Below are 10,945 nucleotides of genomic sequence, written 5' to 3' on the forward strand. Positions count from 1 at the left end.
GTTCTGGGATGCAGCGAGCTCAGAGCACCAAGCCAGGTCTGCGTCCTGTGCCCACGCAGCCCCATCTCTGCACTTCTCCCTTCCCTCTTCCCCCAGCTTGCGCAGTTTGCCCACCTTTAGGTGATTTCAGTAGTATGCCTCTTAGTCTTGCCTGTCTGTTGCACAGGGAGACTTTGTGAAGTTATAGTTGTTCAATTTGTTGTAAATTCCAGGGGATATTTACAGAGGCTCACCTCACGCTGCCATTTTTTTGACATCACTCCAACAGTGATCCTTTCACAGCCTGCATCTGATCTTGTCGTGTCTCTGACAAAAAGGCTTGTTTCCACCATGCTGTATGGTTCACAAAACCAGACTCCCGGTAGCTCTTGGCCTCCGCTTTCACCTCTCATGCAGCAACCTCAGACCACATGGGCCTCCTGCTCCTGCTGCAAGACCTTTGCACTGGCTGTCCATCTGCCTGGAGCTCTTGTCCAGGATGCCACATGGCTCACCTCCTGGCCTCCTAAAGTCTTGGCTACAATGTCACCTTCTCAGTGAGACCTACCTCACTTAGCATCATGGGGATAGGAGGAGACAGAGGCTATGAAGAGCCGGGTCAGCACTTAGCACAGACCCACAGACATCTGTCTTCTTTCCCCCATGTGTTCCCTCCTACAGTCCTCCCAGGACACTGAGAATGTGGCAGAGGTAGGTTTACATTGACCTAAGTCTGAGGTTTGTTGGAGACCAAGCACATGCCCGCACATCTCATGTGCCACCAGCCTGGCTGCATGTATGCAGAGAGCCCTGTAGGGTCTTCAAGTCACATACAGGGAAGGTGGATGTTTGCTGCACGCTTGCTGTGTCTGGTGCTCTCTCAAAGCTCAGTTCCTATGAGATACAGATAAGACAAACGAGGCTTGGGGAGGGTCCCCAACCCCAGGTACAGACTAATAAGAAACAGACGGTACTGGTGTCCTGGCAGTTGAACCCTGGGACTCATCCTCTGTCCCAACTGTGAAGTGTGACGCATCTGGACTCAGAAGTAGAGGGTGGAGGGCAGAGCAGGTGGGGACTGCCCCCAGGAGACCCAGTGCAGGGACAACCAAGGTTGCCTTTGGGAAAGACCATGGGAAGCAGAAGACTTGATCCAGAGACATAGACAGGGTGTGACACACTTGTGATGAAGAAAACCCTCCACTCCCTGGGGTGACTTTGGAGATGCAGAACACCCAACATGGGCTATGAGGCCTCCAGGGAGCCGCCCACACACAGAGACCTCCTGCCCCACCTCCAGGCACATGCTGGGGTCACTGTGGGGAGCAACATAGGAGAGGCACCACCAGGCTCAGGACAGACATATTACGTGGAGGCAAGGACCCCGTGAAGTCACAGAAGCCATGCTCAGTGAGATGTACTTGCTGGGTTCCAGGGTGGTGAGCTGGGAGGGCACCCCACGAGATGGGGTGAAGCTTGGATGTATGTCATACCCATGGGCAGTTTCTGCTGACTGAGTCACAAAGGGCAGGGCCAGCTGTTTCCCTTGTGTGCACCACAGAGGCCTCAGGGCCTGGAGACTCCTCCTTGGTCATGGGGTTTGGCCATTGCTGGACCTCTATCCACTGAGCTAGGTGTTGAACCAGACTGGAGATGGATGTGCAATCAAGCAAAGCAAACACGGGCAGTCAGGAAACCTCTGTCTTGTGACCACGGACTCCCCTTATCTCCGTGGACTTGCAGCTCTGTCTCCTCTGCTCAGAAAGAATTCCAGGCCCTCCCAGGTTTCCCCTCCAATTATTGGGGTCTCACTGCTTTAAAATCATCGTTTCATAGGTTTTATCTTTTTCCTTGTTTTTAGTAGATTCAGGTGAGGCATTAATTCTGTTCTTGTTACCCCATCTTTCTGGAAACAGATATACAGAAACCAATTTGCACATACTGAGGGGTCTCACAGTCACTTCTGCGTGATGTGGATGAGCCAGGCCCCCAATGTCCCTGATGAGCGAGTCTTGTCATGATTCACTGTGTGGCTGAAGACACATAATCCACAGGCAGAGGGAGCCATTTCTAGATCACAGTGAGGGCGCAGGTGACAATTGCAATAGATGTGGTCTTCTGGTACAAGAGTGGCACTCAGGTATGGAGAGACAAAACCACGCAGGTGGTGTCTACTCTTGGCCTGTTATCGCCTGGTGGGGACAGGCTATGTTCACTGTCACATCCAAGGGGAGTGTGGACAGGCATCATTGGGCTGGGATCTAGGAGTTGGCCAACTTTCTCTGTAAAGGGCCAAATAGTAAACATTTTAGGTTTTGTCAGCCATATGGTCTCTGTGACAACTATTCATGCTTTTTGTTTGATTTATTCTTTTCTTTGTTACATTGAATTTTCTTCTAATGTGTTAGAGCCATACAATCCTATTTTTATTGTTCTATTAGTTAACTTAAATTTTTGATACACATATTCAAACTCATTCTTTTCTCTGAAAATTCATGATTATTTGTTATTCAGCATGCTATATTCTATAAGACAACTATTAATTTTATGTGCTTTAAATAAATTAGATTTTTATTTCTTAGAAGAAGTGAGGGATTAAGATATCCAGATCAGGGCAGGGACCCAAGTCTCCCCTTGTCTCCTCTGCTTACATGGGAGCACCCCATCTTGGAGGAGTTTTGGGGACGAGGATTGCATGCTGTGACATTACAATAAGTGTTAACACCCACTGCAAAGGTGTTGATCTGGGGGTCATCCAAGTCAGGTCTCCTTCCTTACACTGAATAATCTAGGATTGCACAAATGTTACTTTCATTCGGTAGTATACCCAATGAAATAAAACGTCCATGTCCCAGCACTTCTCTCCTTAGCTGCACAACCACTCACCTTAAGCTGCAAAGTCGGATGGCCCTGAATTTCCGCACAGAAGAGGCAGAGGTCGACACCCTTGAGTCCCAGGTATATCAGGCTGCCCTTTTGTTCATCGTGGGACTCTGTGTCTGTGCACGGTACTGAGCAAATAGTGACTGGAACAGAGACAAGAACAGGTGTTCTGCTCCAAGCAACGGGACACCTGCCAGTCCTGCCTGACACATGGCTGCTCCTCCCACCGGGGTGCTGACCAGCTAGGCTCCCCAGTGAGCCACGGAGCACAAACCCTGTTTCATGAGCTGACACTAATCTCTTTTCCCTCCTTAGTTTAGACCTGGGGTCAGCACACTCTGCCTCATAGGCTTATTCTGACCCACCAACTGGTTCTGTACTGTCTTTGAGCTAAGAATGTTTTTTTACATTTTTAAATGGATGAAACAAATTTTAAAAAGGAATAATATTTCATAGAAGTGAAATGTATATGAAATTTAAATTTTAGTGTTTATGAGTAAGGTTTATTATAACACAGCTTGGCTCACTGACTTCTGTCACAGGAGAAGTAAAGTGTCACGGACCTCAAAGAAGACGAGGTGTGGCATCTGGTTGGGGAGATGATGAGAGGTCGCTACACACTTCAGACAGGTGTGGGGTGGTTGGCGACATGGGCAGGTGACATAGCAAGGGTGAGAATGTTTGACATGTTTGCAAAAGTACGAGAGCAGATGTGGAGGGAAGAAGCTCACTTTAATTGAGTCGTCTCAGCCTAGGTTTACACCAGAAAGCAGAGCCTGACACAAGGTTTAGCATGAAGGATGGTGAGACATGACCCCAGAGAACAGGAGTGGGGCCTGGGGAAACTGAGGCAGGGAGAAGAAGAAGGCCAATGCAAGAATGTGCTCTTGGGCTCAGTGCTGCCATGGGTGATGATGACTCAGTCTTGCTGGGACCATCTGACGGCCATGTAGATGGAACACACATCAGCATTGCCCATGGAATGCTGGAAGAGGTAGCACTGCCCCACCCACGGCCCTCTCCAACCAGTGAAGGGTTCCCCACAGAGCAGCCCCCTCCTTACTTCCAGGTTTGTGCATGTGTGACTGCAAGCATCCTTCCCCAGGTGTCCCAGGAGCCCCAGAGCAGGGAAAGGGAGATGGCTGGTGCAGAGGACACAGCGTGCTGTTGGGTTAAAGCTACTTGAAGCACCACAGTGAACAGAGGAAAGAAAAGGCAGACTAACAGGCTGTCAGGTGAGGTCCAAGTGTTACCCGTGGAGCAGCAGGAGGCAATGCCAGGAGAACAGGCCTTGGAACAGATTATGCTGGGACCCCTTACAACACCTGATACTCCTGCTTGTCATGTGCAAAGAAAGGCAAATTCTCCTGAAGGAAAAGCTCACGTGCTCACAGTCATGTCCAGGATGTCACAGTAAGTTGCAGCCAACCTGTGATAGGTGAAGTCAGTTTGTAGATTGTATCACAGGCTTCAACTAAAGTAACCTCACAAAATGGACAAGGGACTTAAAAGCATCCCAAGAAAGAAACTGTTGATTGGAGCTTCAAAAATCTCATAGTTGGTGTTTTAGATAGTAGAAATAAGGACAATACAAAAGTTCTGAGAAGTTGCCAGAAAAAATATCCAAACTGATATAAGTGATTCTTTGAAATAAGAATTGATTTGCTTTCACTATTGTTAACAAGCTTAAGCAAAGAATATATTATGGGTAAAATGATTAACGAATGATTTAAAAATCTGTCAGGATTACTGACGTGGAATTTTAATTTCACATTCCTCTGATTCCTCACACTTATCTCTGGGACACATATTACAATATTTATAATGCACATGCTTAGAATTAATAAATAACATTTTTATTGAAAGGGCTGCATGAACAAATGTTTGGCATTCATATCTCTAGGCGGTGGGTTGGCAAGAGGAATAGGACAAAAGGGTACGTACAAGGGAGCAGCACTTGGGATCCTGACGTCACTGGACTTGGCAGGTACGTGGATGGTGGGACAAGACCAGGAAAGAATAAAAAATGACTCTCAAGTTTCACATGGGGACAACATTCAAGGGGGGAGCATGGCGCACAAGTGCACATCTCGAGGAGGTGGTTAGGGCAGTAAGCACAAGATGGGCGGCGGACGGGCACTAGGGCTGTGTGGTCTCAAGATGACCTACTGTTTTCAGACAGAAGGTTCTCTGGCTGCTTGACACTTTTCCTGGAACCAGCACCCACTACCTGGGCCTGATTAACTCCTCAGGGCTGAAATAGAAATTGGTGTTGTAGGTTTTGCCCCTCTCGTTGGTGAGGATGACAGGCTGTCCCACCGTGGAGGAAGTGGCTATGAACCAGCCAGGGTAGGCCACTGACTGGAAGGTGGAAGTGGAGCCCTCGATGCCTCGTAGAAACAGAAAGGGCTTTTGTGCACTCTTTTCCTCATGCAGGTCTATGATCTTCTTCTCCTAGGAGCAGGAGAGAGGCCTGTTGCAGCAGGTTATTGAAAGGAGGGTGCTAAGCTAACTCAGCCCTCAAGTGACCACTCTCTCCAGGCAAGGGCCAGGCAGAGGGCAGGAGGACGAAGGTGTCAGAACAGCCTCCCTCTGGTTCCCAACAGCTTGCCACCCCCCAGAATCCCATGATACCAGGGGGTTCTGATCCTTCCAGGGGACACTTGATGCCCTGAGAACAGAGGGGTTCACTGCCTCACTGGAGCCCCTGCTGTGCATGTCTGCAGCTCAGGCCGGTGGGCTTGTCCTTTGCAGCTTCTGTCACAGCAGAAGGATGGGCTTCATGATGACAAAAGCTGCTGTCAAGGCAGGGACCCAGATTAAGTCTCCCCTTGTCTCCTCTGCTTACATGGGAGCACCCCATCTTGGAGGAGTTTTGGGGACGAGGATTGCATGCCGTGACATTACAATAAGTGTTAACACCCACTGCAAAGGTGTTGATCTGGGGGTCATCCAAGTCAGGTCTCCTTCCTTACACTGAATAATCTAGGATTGCACAAATGTTACTTTCATTCGGTAGTATACCCAATGAAATAAAATGTCCATGTCCCAGCACTTCTCTCCTTAGCTGCACAACCACTCACCTTAAGCTGCAAAGTCGGATGGCCCTGAATTTCCGCACAGAAGAGGCAGAGGTCGACACCCTTGAGTCCCAGGTATATCAGGCTGCCCTTTTGTTCATCGTGGGACTCTGTGTCTGTGCACGGTACTGAGCAAATAGTGACTGGAACAGAGACAAGAACAGGTGTTCTGCTCCAAGCAACGGGACACCTGCCAGTCCTGCCTGACACATGGCTGCTCCTCCCACCGGGGTGCTGACCAGCCAGGCTCCCCAGTGAGCCATGGAGCACAAACCCTGTGTCATGAGCTGACACCCATTCTCCTTTCCCTCCTAGTGTAGAAGCCAGATGTCACCAGGGCACATTGCTTCCCAAAAATAAAAACAGAATTGCCCACTACACTTACAGCTAATTTTGACCTCATGCTTAAGTTGTAGCCGATGGGCTGTCTGTGGAAGTACTGGGTGGGATTTCTAAGGAGCTCCTTCAAGGGGAGCTGACTCAGCTGGAAGGACCATCCCTGTGCCCATGTCTTCCTGCTGGACACCGGGCTGGGGTTGAGGTGACCTCGGGGTTGCTAAGGCATCAGGGCCGCAGCACACTGCCCTCAGTCCACTCTCAGGCTTCCTTCACATGAGAAAGAACAAAACTTTATCCTGTGGCAGTTCCAGTTACGCAGCTGTCTGTCGCCATCAGCTGAAGTTAATTCCCACTAAGTGAGCCCAGGAACCCAGGCGGGGTGGGCAGCAGGGAACTCATACACCCCGCATTGAGGATGAGGCTCTGTGTAGGCGTGGATGGTCAGCTGAGGACATGGGAGATGCTGTCAGTGCCCCACAGAAAATGAGGAGAAAGAAGTAAGCAGAGAAACAGCAGAGCCACAGTCAATTACAACGCCTTCTTTGGGGGAAGTGATCAGAGCCTGGGACAGTGGGACAGAGACCAAATTTAGGTAGAAAAATCCAGAAAGACCTTTCTGTTCAGGTGAAGTCCACCCAGAGTCTTAAAGCTAAGAGGAAGCTAATAAATGAGGAGATGGGAGCAGGGGACTGGAGCGGGTTAGGGGGAGAGTGTTAGAGGTAAAGGCCGAGGTGGGAAAGAGCATGTTAAGTTCAAGGCTGCAAAGACTGGCGAGCCTGAGACCATCTCCTACCCCCAATTCACCAGCACATGGGAATGACACTCATTAACACATTAAGGTCACTTGTGATACTCTGCCTGCGGACGACGGAAGGCTGCACAAATGGGGGTGTCAGTGAGGACATGGTGGCTGTGGTCCAGGTCATCTTAGAAATGAGGCCTACTTTGCACAGACTCATCAGTCTTTGTGATGGCCTGGATGGAGACTGAGGAGAAGGAGGAATCGAGTCTGTGCCTGCATTTCTGGCTCAGGCACAGGGTGACGGTAATGCCAGTCCCTGGGGCAGGGAAGAGTGGGTCCAGCAGCAGTTCTGAGAAGTCAGATCCACAGTCCTACTTGGGACAAAATTAGAGGTGCCTGAGAGGACATGAAAGGGACATGGCTAAAATGTTTGGAGGAGACATCAGGCTGGCAGAGGTCACAGAGGTGGTGCATCAATCCTGGAAACTGGCTCGTAGTCCCTCAGGGGGTTATAGTGTGATTGCAGACGGAGCTCTGAGGGTCCCCAGCACTGAGGCATTTTACAGAGAAAGTGGAGTCAGAAAGGAGGGTGCGGGGGAGGACCAGCGAGCCACAGACAATGTTCTTACAGAGAGAAAATGGGGAGTGTTCAGAACAGAAAGTGTTGTCAACCGTGCTGACTGCCCATGAGGAAGCACATATGAGTACACAGGGCGTGTGTGCTGACCTTGGAAAGCTCAGCTTGAGGGTGTAGCCAAAAACCAGTTCAGAAGCTGAATGGTTTCGTGCAAGCATAAAGAGGGGCAAATGGGAGGCGGAGAATGTGGCCCGCTCCTCTGTGGACCTTGGCTGTGGCTGGTACGCAGAACGGTATTCAGGTCAGTGTGTAGGAACACACAGTGACAATAGGCATCAATCATGGGCATCGAGACAAGCTTTTTAGCATTGAGCTTGGACATGTCACATCAGAGCATGTCTGCCAGTGAGAGAAAGGAACAAGTGGACAGACAAAGGTGGGGTAATGCAGGGACCAGAGAAATGGGATCAAACACTGAAGTCCCAGGAAGGGAGAGGGCTCAGTTGGACTGACTTTTCCCCAGCTCTATTGAGGCATAATTGACATGAGATAGATTGACTTTTGATGGATGAAAGAATATGCTCTTATTACTAGAAGAGAGGACCCCAGGCAAGACAGTGTGTAGGTAGCAAAGGTTGAAATTTAAGAGAGAAGCTCCAAGGACATGGTCAGCTGCTGATTGAATGGACGGTTCCTTTAGTTAATGACAGCTGTCTGTCCCTCACACCTCAATTCTAGGGTTCCCTTTGTGGGAGGGAACTACTGTGAGCTTTCTTGTACTTTCTGTGGACACTGAGCTGGTGCCCAAAAGTAGGAGAGGCCACAGCCAAGCCTGTGCAAGCTCAGCCCCAACCCCAGTGGAGCTGGCATCCCTTTCAGAGGCAACACTGGCTTTGATTGTAACTCACCAGGTTTGACATTGCTGCTAAAAGGAACTGAGAATAAAGCGTTTCCCTTCAGGACCCACACCATCTGTAGAGAATCACGAATTCTGTGGGATTCTGGAATTTCCACCTCTGCCAGGTGACAGACAAGCACAAAACATACATGAGGTTATTATAAACTTCAGGACTCTGGCTGCATCCTGGTAATACAGTGGTCACCCCCCCCAATCCATGGTTTTGCTTCCCACAGCTTCAGTTACCATTGGTCAACTGTGATCCGAAAATATTAAATGGAAAGTTACAGAAATAAAGAAGTCATAAGTTTTAAATTGCACACCATTCTAAGTAGTGTGATGAAATCTTGCACTATCCTGTTCCATCCCTCCTGGGATGTGACTCATCCCTTTACCCAGTGTCTCCACTCCTTGCCCCTTAGTCACTTGGTAGCTGCTCGGGTTATCAGCTGGACTGTAGCAGTATCATAGTGCTTGTGGGCAAGTCACCCTTCATAATGGCCCCAAAGTGCAAAAGCAGTGACACTGGCCATTCGGATATGCCAAAGAGAAGCCATAAAGTGCTTCCTTTCAGTGACAAGGTGACTATGTACAGAAAAAAATATAGTATATATAGGGTTTGGTATTATCTGCGGTCTCGGGCATCCCCCGCGGATAAAGCTTTTGAACTCCTGGGGTAGGTTTACTGCTCTAAGAAGGTCTATAATGGGAACGGCAAGGCTGGTTTCTGGACACAAGTGTCTGAAAGGATTTATACGCATTCATGGTCCTCAGAGATTTTTCAAAACTTGCCTTTTTTTCTAGGGTATCAGTGACCTGTCTTTTCTGGTTGATAGTTTCTGGGTACAAGCAAACCCAACAATATTTAAATTGGTCATCAAAATGTTTGTTTTTTTCCTTTACCCTCTTAATCAAAATAAAGAAACAATTCTAAATGCACATAGTAAGACAAGAGCTAAACACACTGAGATTTTCAAGTGCAGGCTTCATGATCTGAGTAGTTTAGCAAATACATCTGTAGCTGAGCACATGGCAGGGAGCTGTGTGCCCTATTGTCCTTAGTGAGGCAGGATGGAGACATTTCCAAGCTGCTTTGTTACTCATCACTTACTTTGTGGGGTGGCCATGCTGGCTTCAGGGCTCTCTGTAAAGAGGACAAGGTAGATCAAATGGTGGCAAGGAGGTTGTCAGCAGTGGGTCTTGTGAAGAAAAGAGGGAAGAAAAATATGTTATTCGTTGCTCCCCCCACCTCTGGGAATTTTATGCAAAAATTCTTTTGAGGGAGGTGCCAGATGCACACTTGAGACTAAGGATGGGACAGCATGTTCCAAAGTCCAGACAACCCCAAACAGGAGATGCCATTTCCTCCCTGGCTTCTGGTGGTACTGGCTGGGCAAGAGGTGATGACCTTGAAGTGCCCTCTAGCCATCACACCTGGGATTGCAGGAGGCTCTGCAGCACCCTCCCCAGGTACTTCCCCAGCACCCTCCTCTGCATTTAGACAGAGGAAGGGACAATTTGTGTCCATCTCCATTCAGCCTGCCACACAGCTGGTAAGCCACCAGTTACCCTGCCTTCAAGCTTGAGCACCTGAAATAACTGGCAGCAAACCTGCATATACCTTACCTCCCCCATTCCCCACCCAAAAAGGCATTTCTGAGGGTTCTGCCCATGGGCATCCATAGGCCCCATTAGGTATCTCACTGCCAGGGGACATCTGTCTCTGGGCTTCTGCTTACGGCACCAGGATAGTTCCCTGAGGAGACCACAGACCCCCATGTCAAGCACCAGTTGTTGACCTCCTTCCCTGCCTCAGGGCCTTTGGGGCCTGACTCTGTGGTCATCCCTAGTGAGACAGCCTGCAGACCCACACCGTGAAGCAACCCCAGCTGCTCTTATGCCCTGTGCCTTAGACGCCAGATCCTGGGCCCAGCGGCTCCTCAGGGCTGGACACCATGCAGTCAAAGAAGTGGAAGTTACCTTTGTCTAGAGAGGTTCTGATCCCTGGGCCAGCATTAGGCTCCACCTGCATGTAAGGGCTCTGGAAAGCTGTCCAGGACTTTGGGCCTTTTAATGAGCAAGGAAAGAGGAAGATTGTTTCCTGTTTCTGGGTGTGCCCACATTGTCAAGGAAGCTGTGTAGTACAGATTCCTGTGAGGTGTCAACAAGTGATTGGAGGCAACACAGGTGTGGTCAGTGTCAGGTCCTGGAGAAACCAGGGCAGATCAATTGTGAAGAAATACAGACGAGGTCAGATGCCTCCTTAGGGCGGTCTTCCTTCTGGACTGCCCTGGGACACAAGAGACTCCTGATGAAAGCAAACTTGCACTTTAGGGAAATTGACCTGGGAGCTGGGAGGTCTATGGCTGGAGCTGGGCTTCCTGTTACTCTCTAGTCCTGACTTCCTGTTAAACTTTATGGTTATAACTTCCTGCAGGGTGGGGACT

General features: G+C 49.3%; 1 protein-coding gene across 1 annotated transcript; it reads right to left on the reverse strand.

Annotated features, from left to right (window-relative positions):
* Nucleotides 1–4,710: 4,710 nt before the first annotated feature.
* On the reverse strand, nucleotides 4,711–10,590 carry IL36B (interleukin 36 beta). The gene is made up of 5 exons (XM_019716501.2): nucleotides 10,479–10,590; nucleotides 9,610–9,697; nucleotides 8,509–8,616; nucleotides 5,946–6,085; nucleotides 4,711–5,316 (listed from the first exon to the last, which is right to left on the reverse strand). Exons 2-5 carry the CDS (start codon nucleotides 9,623–9,625, stop codon nucleotides 5,089–5,091), a joined length of 492 nt encoding a protein of 163 aa, XP_019572060.1. The 5' UTR covers nucleotides 9,626–9,697; nucleotides 10,479–10,590; the 3' UTR covers nucleotides 4,711–5,088.
* Between the last annotated feature and the right edge of the window lie 355 nt (nucleotides 10,591–10,945).

The sequence above is a fragment of the Rhinolophus sinicus genome, linkage group LG05 (assembly GCF_036562045.2).
Source record: "Rhinolophus sinicus isolate RSC01 linkage group LG05, ASM3656204v1, whole genome shotgun sequence".
Taxonomy (NCBI): Eukaryota; Metazoa; Chordata; class Mammalia; order Chiroptera; family Rhinolophidae; genus Rhinolophus; species Rhinolophus sinicus.

Excerpts from the sequence above, each read along its gene's own strand:
- IL36B (XM_019716501.2), bottom strand. Across the intron at positions 6,086-8,508 it reads TAGCAGCAATGTCAAACCTG|TCACTATTTGCTCAGTACCG; the intron begins GTGAGTTACAAT and ends TCTCTGTTCCAG. Across the intron at positions 5,317-5,945 it reads ATCCGACTTTGCAGCTTAAG|GAGAAGAAGATCATAGACCT; the intron begins GTGAGTGGTTGT and ends TCCTGCTCCTAG.